At 45.9% G+C, this 18061-nt stretch overlaps 1 protein-coding gene across 5 annotated transcripts in view; it reads left to right on the top strand.

The window, feature by feature from the left end:
* The first annotated feature begins 2540 nt into the window (after positions 1 to 2540).
* ARHGEF12 (Rho guanine nucleotide exchange factor 12) overlaps positions 2541 to 18061 on the top strand; it is an 81352-nt gene continuing 65831 nt past the window's right edge. For 4 of the 5 annotated variants that reach the window (XM_067564894.1, XM_067564888.1, XM_067564879.1 and 1 more), the window contains exon 1: positions 2541 to 3289. In XM_067564894.1, coding sequence (XP_067420995.1) covers positions 3258 to 3289 — 32 coding nt within the window. In that variant the 5' untranslated portion in view covers positions 2541 to 3257. Of the gene's footprint in view, positions 3290 to 11794; positions 11806 to 18061 lie in introns of those variants that run through there. The other variant, XM_067564903.1, reaches the window with a different exon arrangement.

Genomic DNA, 18061 nt, shown 5'->3' with positions numbered 1-18061 from the left:
TGTGATGTGATGCCCCAAAAAGCTCTGGTAAAGAAGGCATCCTATTAGTGCACAGCCCATTGTTACTTTGGCACGCTGGGAACCCTCTTCTTTTAGTTTATTTATTTACGTCTCACACACTGGAGCGCCACGGCCATACTTTCACATGTTTAAGCGCATTAGCTACAGCTCCCTGTCTCAACGCGCTAATGCAGTTTGTCTGCCTAAGACAAGACAAAACAGAGGGGAGCTGTACAGAAAAGGGGTGGAAGAGAAGGTGCATGATGGAGAGAAGCACTAGCTTAAGGGAGGGATCTGAAGGCAGAATGAGCCGTGTGTTTAGCAAATAGTAATGCCGATCACAGGAAAGCTATTTATTACTACTTCGCTCTTACAAAAGGGCAGAAAATCCATGTCCTGGCTGGGCAGCCATGAAGGCCACAATTTCCAGTAGGGGACATTGAGTCTGGGTGGCTCCAGTCTTGGGGAATCCTCCCTCCCCACATGTGAGACAACTTGGGGGGAGTGTGATTTTCAGAGGTGCTTGAGACCCCGCAGTGCCAACTTAAGTGAATGGGAGCACCAACAAATATGGAGATCAAATGCCTACTTTTAGGCCCCTATGACTGACAACAGGTGAGCTGGGAAAGAGTTTCCTAGCTCCCTCCCACCTACCCCTCCCCCCCAAAAAAATGACTGGGGAGCCAATCCTTTTGCATTTATTAGGGATAAGGTGGTAAAGCTTCTCATTTCCCACTCCACCATGCCACGCCACGCCCTCCTCCCCCAATGCAGATGAATCAATGGGGAAATCCCTTTGTTGCAGTTTGTGTGTGTGTGGGGCGGGGTTCTTTGGGGTGAGGGCATAGGGTGACCAGATGTCCCAAATTTATAGGGACAGTCCTGGTATTCGGGGCTTTGTCTTATATAGGCCCCTATTCTCCCCCACACCCTGATTTTTCACACTCGCTAGCTGTTCATCCTGAGGGGAGTCCATTTTTACAGTGCGACTTTACAGTGGTACTGGGAGAATCTCTTTGCATCAGTGCACGGGGTGGGGGGTCTTCTCTTCAGTGCATTCTGGGGCGGGGTTCAGTCTCTGCATATCATTGGGGTGGGGGATCCCACGTCTTCAGTACATTCGGGAGGGGGGTACTTTACTCCAGGGGTAGTCAGTAGGTGGACCGTGGATCAAATCCGGGCCTCCAGACGCTTTGGAGCCAACCCTGAAAGCCAAAATCTTTTTATTTACTTATCATCATTATTGTTATTTTATTATTATTTTCCCCTGGAGTCTGGAGCTTGACAATATCTTGGCCAAGAAATTTGGACTCTGGCAAAAAATAATCGGCTACCCCTGCTTTACTGCATTGCATGGGGAGCGGGAATCCCTTCTCTGAGGGGTGGGAAGGGTCCAAACACACAGCTGGTCGCTGACCCTGTGGCGGAACCGGAGGGGTTGCGATTTATGTGGGGAAGACAGGTGCAGATGGAACGGCGTCGGGAGAGCGGCCATACCCTCTGTAAATGGAAAAGGAGGCAAACACCTGTATGCGACCGAGGCGCAGAGGAAGGCGCAGAGCGTCGCTGAGCGTCCCCTTTGTTCTTCCACCGGGGGCCTGCAGGACATTGACCGGCTCACTGCGGCATGGTCCTGGCTAGCAAACCCAGCTCGAAATGTGCAATCCTGGCTTCCTACCCAAGCCCTAGGGGAGCAGAAGAAGGCTGGAGACCCTTTGTATAGGGTGCACTGGGGCAGCCCTCCTCTGCAGTGTGCTGGGCGGGGAGGGGGGCTGGCATCCCCTGCAGTGGGGCTCGGGAGAATCCCTTCTCTGCAGAGCAGGGGGCAGGAGGGGGTTCCCGCTGGTGTGCTGGGAGGGGGGATCCCCCCCCCACCCCGACTCCGCAGTGCGCCGCCCCTCGCGCGCATCCCTCTCCCCCTCCCTCGGGCGGCCTGGCGCGAGGGACTCCTTTGCCGGCTCAGCTGCCGGCGGAGGCGCCGCAGAGGGGCGGTGAGGCGGTCGGCGCAGGGATCCGCTGGAGGGGGGTGTGACGCGGCTCCCAGAAGTAAACACACACACACAAAAAAAAAAAAAAAAAAAAAAAAATCCGCCGCCGCCGCCGCCGGCCCGGGTCGGGCTCGGAACCGGAACCGGAACCGGAACCAGCACCGGACCGGCTCGGCTCCCTTCCTCTAGACCCCCGCCGGGCCGCGCCGGGCGCTGAGCGGGGCCGGCAGCCCCGAGAGGTGAAGTGGGCCAGGGGCGAGCCGGGCAGAACCGGACCGAACCGGACCGGACCGAGCCGCGAGGCGGCCGGAGCCAGCAGCGGGCTCCCGAGAGCGGCCGCAGCCCCCCCCCCGCCCCCCCCACCCGGGCCGGCGGGAGCGCGCAGACGGGCCGAACCGGGCCGGCACCGACCTGGGAGGCGGAGCGGAGACGCTGACGGGCCGAACCGGGCCGGGACGCCGGAGACACCCGCTCCCAGCGGCCGGGACCCAGCCGGGACCGAACCGGGCCGGGAGCCCAGCGAGCGGCGAGGAGCCCAGTTGCGAAGGGAAGCGGAGCCAACCGAACCGAACCGGGCCTGGAGCCCTGAGCGTCGCCGGCACCGCGGGCCTTCGGGGGACACATGGGCCCGGCTCTGCGGCCCCAGGCGGAGAGGGAGCGGCGGGCGCGGGGGGGCTCCGAGCCGCACCCCGGCACCCCCCGATAAGGGACCCCGGCGGGGGCACCCCGAGAGTCGCCTGAGCGGGGTCGTGCAGCCGTCCCCAGCGAGCAGGGGGTGTTCACCCCCCCCCCAACAGGACCAGACACCCTGCTGGTTTGGGAGTGGGGGCCCTGCCTCCCCCCGAGGGTAAATCGAGGAACAGCTGCCCCTGTAGGGCCGGGTTCACCCAGCCCCCCGCTTGGACTAACATCAGCATCTCCCCAGAACCGCCCCTTCCCCCCGCATTCACAGGCCTGGACCCTGGGAGGATTTATCACTCAAGATTTTTCTCTTCTTTTTGGGGAAATTTTCACCCTGGGGAGAATTTGTGTGTGGTGTTGGATTGATTGGTTTTTAAAGAGTCCCTTGGATCTGGATATTCGGATTGGACTGAGGAGGTTTTGTTTATTTTTTGGAACTGAATTGGTCTTCTGGGCATGTCTCCTCTGGAGCAAGGCTGGATCCCGAACCTTGGGGGGGGTGTGTAAGGGGGCAGCGTATCAAGGGGAAGATCCGTGCAAGAGTAGTAAAATGCACATTGGATAAAAAGACCCTTGCCCAGGGCTCCAATGAGTGGCACACAGTCCACAGTCACGGACAGGTTAGTATGAAACAGGATTTTGTTTTTGTTTTTTTTTTAAAAAAAGAGCCATTTCCCTGCTCAACATTGGTTGCCTTCCTTTTGGATTTAGTGACAGCGTGAAAGGTTGGGAGGGGTTGATAGGATCAGGAAAGTGAGATTAAATTGATTTTGGAATCCATAAATATCCTGGAGCAACTGACAATCAACTCATCTGGGTTACATTTGAAATTGACATGAAATGTTTCAGTCTGCTTTGAAGACAGCTAGTCCATATCTGTCCTTTTTTCAGCTTCAAAGCTAGACTGGTGGGGGTGGAAGTACCCAAGGAAATTAGTTTTAGGTAAAATTTAGGGTTGGGGCTTCCTGGGAAGGGGAAGTAATTTAGGTTACAAATATATTGTGTCTTAGGTTTGTGTGTGTATGGTATAGACAGTTGTTCTTTATTTGGTCAGCAACTCAGTCTTTCAGGGAAAGGTCACTTCAGGTGAGGACAGGATCCATACCCGATAAGCAGGTATGTCGGCACAGGCATCTCTACTGCATCATAGTGGTTTTTTCCAGTTGCCTGCTTCAGCTGACTCCTTCTTTCTCTTGGCTTCTGTGTAAAACCCACCATTTTACTCTCTGGCAGTTTTTGTACTTTTTGCTTTTATTGGGTTCTTCAGGGTCAGGTGCTGTAATGTTGTTCTCTGCTAGGAGAGATTTGGATGGTGTAAGAGCCTTCGGATAATTCCACACAAACTTTCCATATGCTTTTGAGAGAGTAGGATGGTAGGAAGGAAGGAGAGCATTTAAATTGTATTTTGATTTCTAGGTAACCAGGAACAGTGTCTTCTCTGAGGTTTTCAGACAAGAAGATAATTTATTTTAATGCGTAGATGTGTGTTTTTGGAAGTGAGGACATAAAATGACAGTGGAACTATGTGAGGTTTGGACCACTTGGACCTTATGGGATCTGTACAACAGTTTTGAAACAATAGTATTGCAGCTAAGACAGGAGCATGATTCACTATTTCCAGTACCTGAGAGTAGCCTTGTAGATTACAAAGTTGGGCAGAAGAGACACAGAGCCTGATTCTCATTTACACTTAGACCTTTTTACACTATTCTAGTAGCGTAAAGGGGCCTTAGTGGGTGTTAAACTACCAGAGTAGCATAAAGGGGCCTTGGTGTAAACAAGAATTGGGTCTGCTATAGTCAATTTATCATTCTTGTTTTCAGCATCCTGCAATGAATTTTGCAGCATTCATCTTTCTAGTAATAGGTGGGACTGTAACCACTATACTCTGAATGCTGACTTGTTTTTCTTTTACAGAGCATGTGCATGAACACTAATTTGCATATTTGTCTGAGTGCTGTAACGTGCCATTTTTGTGCACAGAAGGAGAGTTCTGTCGTCTATTTAAAAGAAATGCATGCCCTGAAACAACTTGAAAGGCACCATAGGGACAGTAAGGTCTTCACACCAAAAGAGATGTTGAATTGCTGCATGAGCAGGGGATACATGAAGGCTGTGGACTTCATTGTTAATAAAACAAAAAATATTTCCCATTACTGTATTAGAACAGTCAGGACAAAAACGTAAGCACTTCCACTTCCTGCTGCTTTGTCATGTCCCAGGCATGTTCCTGTGCATTATTTAATTAAAGGCTTTGAATAAAAATATTAATGCTGGGGAAAGATGCTGGCTTGACAGCCCTGGAGACTTCAGCTTTCGGTCATGACAGCGGGCAGCATAGGCGATGGCAGGTGTGGGGAAGCTTGCCACTGTGCCTCACCTCTGACCTGGAAGAACCCCTGCTCTAATGGCAAGAGGGTAATTCAGTCTTCACGGCCCATTTGTTCCTTGGCCGAGACAGCTGACAAAGTGCCAAATGTGACGGAGTGTTCTCGTGATGTGGACATCTGCCCACTAGGAATTGGAATGGGGCCATGCATTCATTCATGTATGGCACCGAACAGCCCTCAGATAGTGGTGTCTTTTTGGTCATCACTGGCCTGGCCACCTAGCAGTGAAAGAACCATTAAACTAAAGAAGTTTATATTCCCTTTTTATGTCTTTCTCCTAATTGTGAGAGCAGAAAGCAGGTGCAATCTAAATGCAGAGCTTAGTAGCGTCGCTAGGCCTACAGAGTATAAAGGCATATTTCTGGTTTCACTCTCTCTGGGTGCCAGTGGTGTTTATTAGCCTGGCTTTTTTACTCTCTCATGGCATGTCTTTTAAAAAGTTCAAAGACAGCCCCATGTTTGCCAAGTAGAAACATGAACGTAACAGGGCGGTATGGGCCAGCATCCTTCTCAGTTTGTGTTATGGGCCTTTTCCATAATGATTGCTTCTTAAATACCTATTAGGGAAAAGATCTAGTGTCCATGTGCATAATCTCCTTCAGTCCCTCCTCACCCCCCACCGATTTAGCAGTGACCACTTTGAACTTCACTTGTGATACCCGATTGACATTCTTTTTGGCCAGGGGTACACCTGCTGTCCTTCTGCTCCCAGCTCTTGCTATTGATCTAATTACTGGCACTAGCTTACAAGTTAGGACAAAGATAGGAATAGTCAGTTTCAGTGCTGCTCCAGTGACAACAGGCCAAGTCACAAAAGCCAGACAATCCTCTCCTTTGCTCTCTCAGGGCTCTAGGTATCCCTGCAACTGCATCTGGGTCTGCTTAGGAATGCATTGCAACCAATTAACGTCTGCCATGTTTGGGATATCCGTCTCTCTCAAAGTGCATCAAGCCGTCAGTCCAGTTGTGTTTATCAGCACAGGCATTTTCCATCTCCAAGTTCTACTCTGTTATCTAGCCCACTTGCCCACCAAAGTGGGAGTGTTTCCTACAGGATATTTTCTAGCATCTTTTTTCCCAGTATATAAATGCCTTGAGAAAACACTAGGTATGGAATTAAATGAATTTATAACAAATGCCAGTATTGGTCCGAGAGTTAAACAACTGCTTATCTTCAAAGCTATCCAATATCTGGGACATGTTAAGAATGAAGTCAGAGCGTCTGCCCTGGCAGGCGTGCTGTTGGGCCACTGGAGAAACACGTAAAAGGGGGCAACTGAAAGAATCCCTCCATCAAACACAGTGCTTAGGAAGAGAGAGCATTTACAGGGTTTAATGACACTGAGGACATGCAAAGAGTGTTTTAAGATAGATAGTGCCCTATGTTTGTGCCCTAACTAACATCTGATGGCCCTCCCACTGCTTCTCTTGGGAGACTTTTAAACAGCTTAGATTTTCTCTCTCCATGATTTAATCCTGTCACCCGTTGGGCTATATGAAACAATTTCTCTTCATCCTTCGTGGTCACACTCTTCATATTTGGAAACGATCATGCACCCTTCACTTAATAATCTCTTCACCATGCTATGCATATTTAGCTCTCTGAATACCTCCAGACCCGGATCATTTCTTTCACTTTTTCTTCAATTCCTTTCAAAGTTTTTCTGGTACTGAATGTGGTTTTGGCTTGGTGCAATTCTGTTAGTGTTTCCAACTGCAGGTTCTATCCCTAGACCATCAGATTGGATGGCTAGACTGGCTTTAGATCTTGCTGTGTGTTGGGTTTCTTCCCTCTGTTGTTTTAATCAGGGCTGCACATGAGCATGCCTTCTCTCTGTCTCACTCGCTCCAGAGTCGCTCTGTTCCAGGCTGAAATCAAACAGGCTGGCTTTGGGCGTTGCTCTCTTTTGCAGTTTGTGGCAGGCAACACATGGCTGAGCAAGATAAGGGTTTTATTCTTCCTTGCAGGAACGTGCTGGGACTGAGTTGAAATTCAGCAACTTGCAGTCTGTGATTGGTCACTTGATGACCAGAACCCTGTTGTATCCTCTTAAAACATTGCAGAAACATTTGGATGCAGTAGTTTTCCCCTTTTTTTGTAACCTAGTTAGTGTATTTTTTTCTTCCTGAAGCTGCTCCAGCCATATCGGAACAAGGAGATTGCATGGTTACGTGGACCATGCAGGTTTGTGTGTGTATATATGTGAATACAAAGAACATACATACTTTGAAAGAAGTGATTGTCTGTGTTCCTATGCAATTGCTGTCAAATGAGTTTTATTTATAATAGCCGGTAGCCTCTGCTACTATAATAGGAAAATAAGAGGGGGAGTGTAAAATTTACACATAATTACCCTTGGGAGGCTTTTAATTGCTAATTTTCCTTTCACTTGATACTAAAATAGACCCTAATTGTTTCTAAATCCACTTAGATGTGCTTCCTCAGTCTTTGAGGGTTTAAATGTCCCCTTGGTAATTAGGACATCTCCTTTGGCTGAATGGTGGGAAAATAGCAAGTTCAGGTCCTTCTCTGCAACAGTGTTACTGAATAGCTAGCTACACTTACAATTTGAGCAGTGTTTTCATTTCATTTCTTTTTTTTCAATGTAGTGCCTTAAATCATGCAAGATAGATGTCATTGAAGCCTTCCTTCTTAGAGTGACCAATTGCACGTAGGCATCAGTGCAAACTTTCTTGTACTGTCCAGTATTGTGCCTCCATTTTCATTTTGAGCATGAGGTGATATAGTCTCTGTGCTTGCTTGTTGCATTCTGTACTTTTATTGAAGCGACTGGGATAGGGGGCTTGATGTGATGTGTACTGTTGGCTAGGAAATGGACAGGAACCACCAACGCATGGTGTGTAGTTCGTCTTTCACTAAAGAGACTGAAAGTGAGGTGAGCTTTATTTTTCTAGTTTTTAACAGAGCCGGGAGTCTATCATGATTATTTGGGTGGAGGCAGGAATAACATGTAGAGCGTTAGCCAAAGATGTGTAATTCTCTCTGTGTGTAATTCCTGTTATGGCATAAATTAATGCTGGTTAAGGGCCACTGAATGGCTCTGGCAAAGCAGCGTGCTGTAAAGTGTTTCCCTTCTAGATCTCCTCTTTGTATCCAGGCCTGGTCTGCAGAAGCTCTGTCTCCTGCACAGATCAACTTTACCCATAGGCTGTAAAGTTCCATTATGCCCGGGGAATGGAATTGTTGACCGTGGGCTTCATCCCGGAGCGTTATGCAATCTTTTCGTTATGATGGGCTCAAGCCAGGCAGCACTTTGAAGGTAAGGCCTAGGCCTCGAACTTGTCTCCATGTTCTATGGGAAGCCAGTGGAGAAACCGATGGGCAGCTTTGATGTGCTTGTGGTAGCTTAAGTTGCTGAGGAGATGTGCTGCAGTATTCTTTACTAGCTGGAGTTTCCTAAGGGCTGATCGATGGCTTCATGCCCATCTGTACACTGGAGTCTTCTGAATGTTTCAGGATGTGGGGGTCCACGACTCTACCCCCCCTTTCAGCCTACTTTTTATGGGTCCTACCCAAATCAGAGTGGAATTGACATTATTCTGGACAGGTTCACTGATGTCTGCCGTTCGTAGTAGCATCACTGTAGCTGTGACACGTGTCCCACATCACAAAAATAAAAACAAAAACAGAAACCAAAACCATCAGCACAGTTGACACAACCAGGACACTCTAATAGCCTCAGGAGAAAGGCCCTGGTTTACCTTGTCATAGGGACCAGTGTCCCTGGTTACACCAAACGGTATGGTCCTTCCAGGTTAGAGGGGAAATATATTGGCAGGGCTGTTTGAAGCACACGTGTGGACTTGTGCTGCAAATGGTGTCAGTGCTCTGTGCATAACAAGAAGACTTCAGTCTCTACGGCTGTCAAGTCATTCCCTTTCACCAGCACTACAATTCTTAGCATCAATAAGAGTCATGCTGGTATATCCTGATTGTATCCTCCTTGAGCGTCTCGACTGGGGAACATAGTGCAGTTGACATATATTGCATGGTGATATGTAACTCAGTTTAACATTTATGATTCTCTCATGATCAGTTAGTTTCTTTAGCAGCCTCTCCTTAGTATCGCTAAAAATTAGGAAGCTTTACTCCCAGGCTACACTACAGCTGTATTACATGTTCTACACTACAAATGTAGTGCCATAGTACAGACACTACATACAGTGGGGGGGGGTTTCTGTCGCTCTAGGGATTCCACCTCCCGAAGAATGGTAGCTAGGTTGATGGTAGTGTTCTTTTGTCGACCTAGCTGCATCTGCACCAGGGGCTAGGTTGCCATAGCTATGGCGCACAGGGTGTGGGTATTTCACACCTCTGAGCACTGTAGCTATGTTGACCTCACTCCTGAGTATAGACCAGGCCACAGAGCACCCTCCATTATTTATTTTGCAAGGGCTGGGTTTATGTATGTAGGAGAGGCCAGTAAGAATTCAGAGACAAACCCTTTGTCTAAGTCAGGTCAGCAATTCTGCTTGTTGTATTGCTACTGGAAATAACCCTTAGGCTTTAAAAACATATATCAAATTTAAAATCTCTCTTTAATAAAACTAAGGCTCTTAATTGGTCAGAAGACTGAATGCAGATATTGTCTCTGCACAAAAAGAGAGGGCTGATAATGAGGAGGAGAAGGAAGAGATGCAAGGCTGTTTATAAGTAAAACAAGAAAGACTTATAAAGCACATAAAGATTTGATTAATAATAAAAGGAGGGGGACAGGGATAAAGTAATAAAAGGGAAGAAAGGATAAAATGAAAAACAGGCCACCAAGAAGTACAGAAATTAAGAAACAGGCTTAAAACACAAGCAAGAAGAAAAAGCAGGAAGAGACAGAGTTTATTTCTTTTAATTTTGTGTGTGTATTAAACAAAAAGAAATAAAACCATGTATATTTTTAAAACAAACACAGTGTCAGGAAAAGACATTGTCTTTAGTTTACATTTAAATGTAAACACAATTATAAATAGTAAAAACAAAACAAACCATATTCAACACAAACTGTGGAGTTAACAAAATGCATGCCAAACATCCCACTTCTATCCCTCCCTTTTGTGCTGCATCCCTTTTCCCCACCCTGTGTCTGTCTGTATTTTGTCTGTTTGGTCTATAAGCTCATTTGGCAGGGACCTGGTTGTCTTTCATATCTATGCAGCTCATCTAGCAGTGTTTGACACTATGTACGTGATGTTTCTGCTTCCATTTGTTAGCAAACTCTTAGAAATTGTCCACTGAGCTATTTTGAGCTTTGCTGTGGGGTCCTTTAACTTTTGGGTTCTTTAGTGTAAATTAGACTGAATTATGAAAGTCACTCTACAAAACTGGGGCAGTGAATGACCAGATACCCAAGCTGGAAGAGGCACTGAGTTATAAAAGCAGGAGGGCTCCCACACATTAGAGACGGTTCAAGTTCTAACCTGATTCTAGGTAATCTCATCTATTAGGGTCATTATCTTGTTTGTCAATTACCTGTTGTCAAGTGACCTGCTGATGATGTCTGTCAGAAACACAGTGTCCACTCTGAGACACTGCATTGCGACAGGACGTGCTAACTCAGGAGATGCACTTTGAGCTGCTATGTTTGTTTAAACAGCCCAGCAAAATTATGGCTTTTATGATATGAACTCACTGACAGTGTAGGAGCTGTGGCATGAAGTGTGAGGTACGAATTAACCAAAAGGGCCTACCTTGGTGCAGATAATGAGGCTGCAGGATTTGTGCTAGCTACCAAAGGGAGAATCCCAGGACAGTGGGATGCCTGGTTGCCTGCTTTACCCATATGAGTGACGTGTAGTTTTGCTGCAACTGGACACTTGAATTGATTTAATCTGCTCCTCAGCCCTTCAAGTGTGTGCTGCAGACTTTAAGAAATATGCATGGGGAAATCTGACTCTTCTTATCCAAGTAACGTTCCTCTTTGAAGCTGTGTGCACCAGTCCAGCCAGCAAAGTTCCTGTTTATGTGTGAAACTGATCTCAAGTTTGTTTGTAGGCTCCGAGTCCTAGTTTGTGATCTTGCAGGCAGAGCACTCGGGTGACTTTCCAGTGTAGAGAGAAAAGCCCATAGCCGGTGAGGAGTTAGGTATGTTTTCAGGAAATTTTCGAAACATGGTATTGGAAGGGGGTTGGACCTAAGGCAATGTTTCCCAGCCTGGAGAAAGGTGGCCAGACTTTACTGATGAGGCGCTAGACTGATTCAGGAAGGGCACAGTGCAAGGTAAGGTGTTGGATCTTAAGTCCCATGCACCCACCTGCGCGCACACACTGCAACCTGCTGGCCCATATCGAGTGTCATGTGGCTCCATGAAAGTCTTCTCTCCCTGCTACGATTGTGCTCCCGAATGAGCTGGTTGGCAACTGCTCCTGCATGTTCCGGGATGAAAGCTCAGCCCCAGTGTCTCTTCTCTGCATTCCTGCAGTGCAGAGGGCACCAAGGGCTGTCCTATCCCATGCCCAACAGCGTGTAACCTTCTGATGCGTGAAGGGAGACTGAAGCTACCAGAGAGCGGGAAAGGAGAAGAGTTAGTAAAAAAAATAAGTAAATAAATAAAGAGCAAAACAACGAGAAAAAGCTGGAGTGAATGAGATAAGAATGAAAAATGATAGGAAATGAGTGAGCGAAAACTTAAAGGAACAGGAGGCGACCACAGGATATGGGCGGGGCTGCCTTTCTGCCATTCCATCCCAACAGCAGGCTCGAACTCAAAAGAGTGAGGAACCGTTGATCTAAGGTAAGAGAATTTGCAAGAGCATGACGTTCCTTTCAGGTCTGCAACGTTCAGCTCTGCTTTTCAGCAATACCGTGGAGGTACATGGATACCTGTGTGAAATGTGGGGATAGATATTCATGCCCCGAGGGGCTGCATTGTGGTGTTGAAAACCGTCAGTCCCTTCTGGCAGTTGTTGTGTGTTTTTCTGTTTACGGTTGGTTTAAACAGTTGCAGTAGTGCATGGGGACATTTGGACACTGTTGCTATTAAATACTTTCCTGTGTCGTACATCGGTTTTCAGGGTCAGTCCTTTTGGTAACATGGTTCTGCTGGCCTGTGTAGACAAGGGGAAACTTCTTGTTGTTGAAAATTTTATTGAGTCCAGAGAACAGATTCACCAATGGTTTCTTTAAGATTTACGCCCACTTACACTAGGGCTGAATTGTTGCTTAGCTCAAAGCATTTTCAGCCATTTTTTGCCCCTTGTGCACCAGGCTGGGCAGCCATGTTATCTGGAATTTTACTGCATAAACCGGGCCTTCAGGGCTGCTTTCTGGAAGCAGTGGTGTGGGGAAGATATGTTTCACTGGAACCTGAAGGAGGCGTATGGAGGAACCGATGTGATGTCATATGAACTGGTTAAGGTGCAGAGTATAATGCGAGACCCCGTCTGCTCAGAAGTCCTGTAATGGTGATCTGTAACTCTCAAATTGGTGATCTGCTCCTGCAATGTGCTGACACAGAAGATGATAGGTTGTGGTTTGGCCTGTGTAGACTCTGTGGTTTCCACAGTGGAAGTGGTTCTTGTGGGTAATGATCTGATCTTAGAGATAGCGCACAAACTCCCAACTATCGTTTTGTTTGCATTTTTATTGACTGGTGGAATAAGGTGCACTTGGGATGCTCCTGGAAGAGCCTTTTAGAGTCTTAGCAATTTATAATTAGGTTTTCTTTAATTCCGTCAGTCCATGATGCAATGAAGGTGTCAAAGTGCACAGAGACTTGATGTTAACAGCTCGGAAGGTTTCTTCCCTACCACTGAACTTCAGACCCCTTCATGGTGGGAGGCAGTATTCCGATAGTAGTTAGAACATGGGGATAGGGACCGGAACACCTAGTTTCTGTTCCTAGTTCTAACCTTGATTTGCTGTGTGATAAAGGTTGCTTCACCTTCTTGTTCCTCAGTACCCCACTTTAAAATGGGGGTAACCAGTACCCCACAGGAGAGCTAAGCATAGTGTGGAGTTCTTTGAGCTCCTCTGAATGAGGCTATAGAAGTGCATGGTGGTTGTTTAATCCCTGTGTAAAATCTGTGTCCAGATGGGTTAAATCTATGCATTTGATTTTCAGGAAGAAGTCAGCCCACTGTTATGGAAGTTACTGGGTGAGCAAACCACTGATTTCTGACTTGAGAAAGCAAGCGTGCCAGTCTGTCCTTCAAAATATTGAAGGTTGCAGGAATCTTGGTGTGAAAAATCAGTGTGATTGTTTTTAAATGGTAGGATTGTTTGCTTTGGCCGTTCACCAACGTTGTTGCAGCCATGTATGTTATATGACTGACCTTTTCCTCTGTTTTTTCTTTGTGGTAGGCTTTATCATCAGGTTTTGGGCTCAGTGAAAGTATATTAATAATACTTCAATTTTATCTAGGATCTTTCATGCAAGGCAATCAATCCCATTTTATAGAAAGAAACCGACAGAGCTTGGAACAGAAGCCAGTAGTCCTGGCTCCCAGTCCTTCTGTTCTAAGCACTAAACACTCTGTCCCTGGGAGTCCGAAATATACTTTGCAATTGGCTACAACTCCTTTTGAAGTTGTGTGTTGTAGTAGTGCTGGCTGGCAGATCCCAAGAGAAGGGTGAATAGTCAGTGTGTCTGATGAGTGTTTATTTTGACATCAGGAAGAGCTTTTCTGGAGGAGGCTGTTTCTCCCAGCAGTGTTGCAGAGTTCTAGGTACTTGTTGAAGCAGAAGCAGGTAATTAAGCTCTGGAGGGAGGCGGGGGAGGGAAATAAGCTTGCAACAGGTTTATGTTGCAGGCAGTTTCCAATTCTCAGTGATCTTGTTGTCTGGAATTCAGCCAGTTGAAAGGAATCCCATTTTTGCAACTAATTGTTCCATGGCTGCTGGGAGCCTGTTTTGTCCAGGCTGCTTATTTACTTCACTGACAAGAACGTCAGGGTGCTTGTGAAGCACTCTTAAAATCCTTAGAGGTAGATCGAAGAAGAGGTTAGATAATACAATGATACATTCTATACAGATGTCTGTAGCTATGAGAGGGATTTGCTCAAATACCTGGGGCCTGTGGTGGTAGCAGTGTGTTCTGTGGATTTCTTTATAATTCTTTAGTAACCACTTGGAGGTATGTAATCATTGAGGCTTCTCCTTCATTCTCCCCTTGTTTCTGTCCTTTCTCCAGCTGTGTGTGCAGAATCTCGGTGGCTGTGTGAATCTGGGACAGCAATAACATAAATCTGGGGGCTGTCCTCTTTCAGTGACGAGGACTCCAGCTGCCACCATGGCCCCAGGATCTGTTTCTCAATGACAATTAGCTCAGTTCAGATGGATGTGCAGGAACGAACTCCTATTGGCAAATGAATTTCATCTTCTTAGACTGCTCTCCTTTCTCTTCCATTAGGTTTGGAGATGCTTGCTTTAGATTAAAGCACTTTTACTTATAACCAAGTGGCTCCAACTTCCATACTGCAGTTACTCTGATTACATTATTTATTCCATTTCAGAAGTCTGAGCAGGAAACAAAGTAGGGAAATTGCCCTAATGCAGGCTATTTATAAATTAATTTAAATAAATGTTTCCTTTCTTCCTTATCTATAAATTAGCAGCTGATTTGTCTGGCCTATGACCTGTTTGTTCTCCTGTATATGTGGAAATCTGGATTATCTCAATAACCTATTCTGTGAACAATGTGTTCAGCTGTTTGCACATTAAAATGAAACTCAACATTCTTCATCCTTTGAAGAGGTTTGACAGTGGACAACTTCTCTTGGTTGTATAATGTATACGCATACATTTGGTGCGTGGGGCAGAGTGGGAATTTGAGAGAGGGGTTTATTTGCTGGCATTTAGATAATGCAGCCCGTGTACTGAGAGCTGTGGCTTCTAGCAAATATACAGGTGTCTCAGACCTATGGGATAGGAGCAGCCAGTGCCTTCGAGAGCATTACTTCAGGTAAGCTGAGTGTGTGTTCTGTCATGACACAGGATGCAATCACAAATCTAAAGTTAAAATTGAGGTATATGGAAAAACTCTAATAGTTAACAATATCAATGTAATTATTAAATACTAGCTGACAGATGAACTCAGTTATTGGTTCAGACTTCGCTCTGTGGTTGCGGTTTGAGGATTGCTCCTCCTCCCCCCAAGCTTAAAATAGGAAATAACTTGCAAAGGGGCGGGGGGGAATGCAATCCTCAGCCAGTGAGCAAAGATTAAAAATACAGATGAATCAGCTATCAGGAACTATTAAACTTGTCTACACAGGGAAATTTACCAGTACTGGTATAACTCTCTGCGTGTGCACTCTTATTCTGGAATAATTGTGTCCACACAGGTAGTTATATCAGTATAATTATAGAGGCAGCATAGTAAAATATGCCAGTAAATTTCATTATGTAGACAAACCCTAACTCCTCGTATTTTCCCCTTTCCTCTCCCTACCTATCCCCTTGAAACTTGCTATGGCTTCATTTGTGTGCTAGAGGCATGTTAATCTTTCCCAGTCTTGTGGCGGGGGTGGACTGGAGAGCCCTGGAAAAGATTACTGACTATTTATTGGCTTGGGGGCAAAAGGGGAAATGTCAATGCAGAAAAAAATTGTAATCATTGCAGCCTCAGGAGTGACAAAAGAATTAAATCAGTTCTAGCGGAGATAATACAGTGCCTCTCTTGTGACCCGATATTGTCTGGAGACATGTCTTTAAATTATTTTAAATTACACGACTTTAAATGTCAGCACTGGTGTTGGGTTCTTGTCACATCCTGGAGATGAGTGGGTGAATGCAGCCACTAGTGCCCTGGGAGATGGATCTCTGTGTTTTCAGCAGTTGGGAGCATGGATACAGATAATGCTGCCTTGGGATGTGGATCTTGCTGCATTTTGAAGTTGGGAGTGTGAATCTATGCTTTAGTGACCTAAGAGGTGGATTGTAAAGACATAGGGCAAATATTTACTCTTATTTATGGAGTCAAAATTCCGGTGCCTCTAAAGTTCTCTGGTATTGATTTATTTGTGGAAGTGGAGACTGGGATATGAGGGGTTTCATAATAGGTTGAAAAAATCCTTTAAAAATCTTATGAGAGCAAGGATCAAATATTTTTTCTTTCTGACCATTGGCCCATAACTAGTGCTTGGACAAGTTTATTTGCTTTGAAAGCATTTGTATTTGTCTGCTGAAGAGCTTCTAACCTTGGCAGGTGCTGTGGTGAGGTACTGGACTTTAAAAGCATGCCCTCGTGTCTGTCTTGCTTTCTACCCTCTCTTGATTTCTGACACGATTTTTGCTGCAATTTGATAAGTTGCTCTGGCTGAAGGGGATATTACCACTGGGGTAACTGGGCATTTTGGCTTTTATTTCAGTCTCTGATTGATTGTTTCATGAGAGATCAGTCTATAAAATAGTCATTAGTTCCTTTAGCTTAGCATTGCTGCTTTGGCGCTAGTCCAGGCTTGAATTTAGCAAGTACCAACCTTTGGTCTGGTGTAATTTTCAATTCCTAGAACAAATACAATCTTGCTGGAAACAATCAAACTTAGTTGGAAAACAGAGTAAGCAGAAATTTTTATAATACTTTTAAAATATTAAATACCTCTTTGAAATTGGTCAAGATAAAAGATCAAGGAAGGAAGTGTGACCTTTTTAAATGCAGCTCTGCATGTCCCTCTGTCCTGAATCAGAAGCCAGCCCAGACAAGTGAAGAAATTAGAGCGCTCATGCAGGAGGGAAATCCTTTGCTTTGTGCTTCTACAAGCTTTGTGTTTTCTATTGGCTTCTTGCTGATTTTGTATAATTTTTCAGTCTTTCTTTTCACTGACTAATAAGCTTCCATTTTTGTACAAAACCTTGGCGATTTCAATCGTTGTCCCTAGGAAATCCCCATAGAGTTGACCCAGAGCAGCCTGCGGCGTGACTCATAACTTTAGACATCGTAGGCTTGTGCTTTTGGGCACTTCCCCTATTTCCCTCAGATCAGCAGATTCTCTATTTAAATAATATCTATTAGTAGTAAATTTAAGCACAGTTGGTGCTAGCACAGTTTCAGCCACAGCATGGACCCGGCTTCAAGGTTTCCACTACATGAAAGGAAATGTCTTAGCACTGCAGGTTTTGCTCAGTGTTAATACAGACATGCATAAAAAAGAGACAGATGTAGCTGAGTTTTGTGGTGACTGGCACTATAGACTGGTTTGTCCGTCTGATCCTAACTTGCGCTGATATGTGCTCCTCAGCCCGCTTGATGGAGCCCAGAAGGTGGGTTTTACTGAGTAGAGCTAGTGGATTTGTCTCTGGTGAATCACTGGGTGAGGTGAATGATAAATAGGGTCCTTTTGTGAGCTCTGAACTCAGAGATGTGGTTTCGCTGCCTCCTCTCTCTCCCACCCCCACCTCATTGCTTTTTCCCTCACCCAGCTGTTTCTAACTTTTCTGACCTTTGGGTTCTGACTTAATTCCCTTGTGAGAGGTTGTTTCAGTTGTGTAGCGCGTATCTTGCGTCTGATGGCTCTTCTCTCATTGCCTCTTTGGCCGTTCGTAATTTGCCTAGATTGTGTTCTGCAGACTCACTCCTCCATTGCACGTATTGAGTCTTGGAGCTGGCTCCTCACCAAAACACCTGGGCACGATGGAGCCCTCTTAGAAGGGCCTCAATTCTATGCTGGGACCCTGAACACTAGCTAGATACCTCTCCTCTATCTGACACATCTGAAACCTGGAGACTCTAAATCTTTCCACGTACAACCCTGCACATCTCTAGCAGACAACTGAGACCTCCTTTTTGTTTTTCCTCCCGCAGTCCGAACATTCTGAGAGTTTGATTATTTTCTAAGATACAGCACTGGTCTTCTCCTAGGAGTCGGTGCTAAGATTACAGCACTGATTCAAAGCAGCGTGGGGGTGTGATTAGAGCACTGGACTGAGACTCTGGCTTCTGTGCTCTCTTCAGCCACTAACTCGCATTATGATATTGGGCAGATCGCTTTCCCTCTCCGTACCTCAGTTTCCCAATCTGTAAAATGGAGCTAGAAACTTGCCTTTTAGAA

The sequence above is a fragment of the Emydura macquarii genome, unplaced genomic scaffold (assembly GCF_026122565.2).
Source record: "Emydura macquarii macquarii isolate MOO-44397 ecotype Brisbane River unplaced genomic scaffold, CSIRO-AGI_Emac_v2 contig_312, whole genome shotgun sequence".
Lineage (NCBI taxonomy): Eukaryota > Metazoa > Chordata > Testudines > Chelidae > Emydura > Emydura macquarii.
This window is presented reverse-complemented; position numbering and strand designations above follow the sequence as displayed.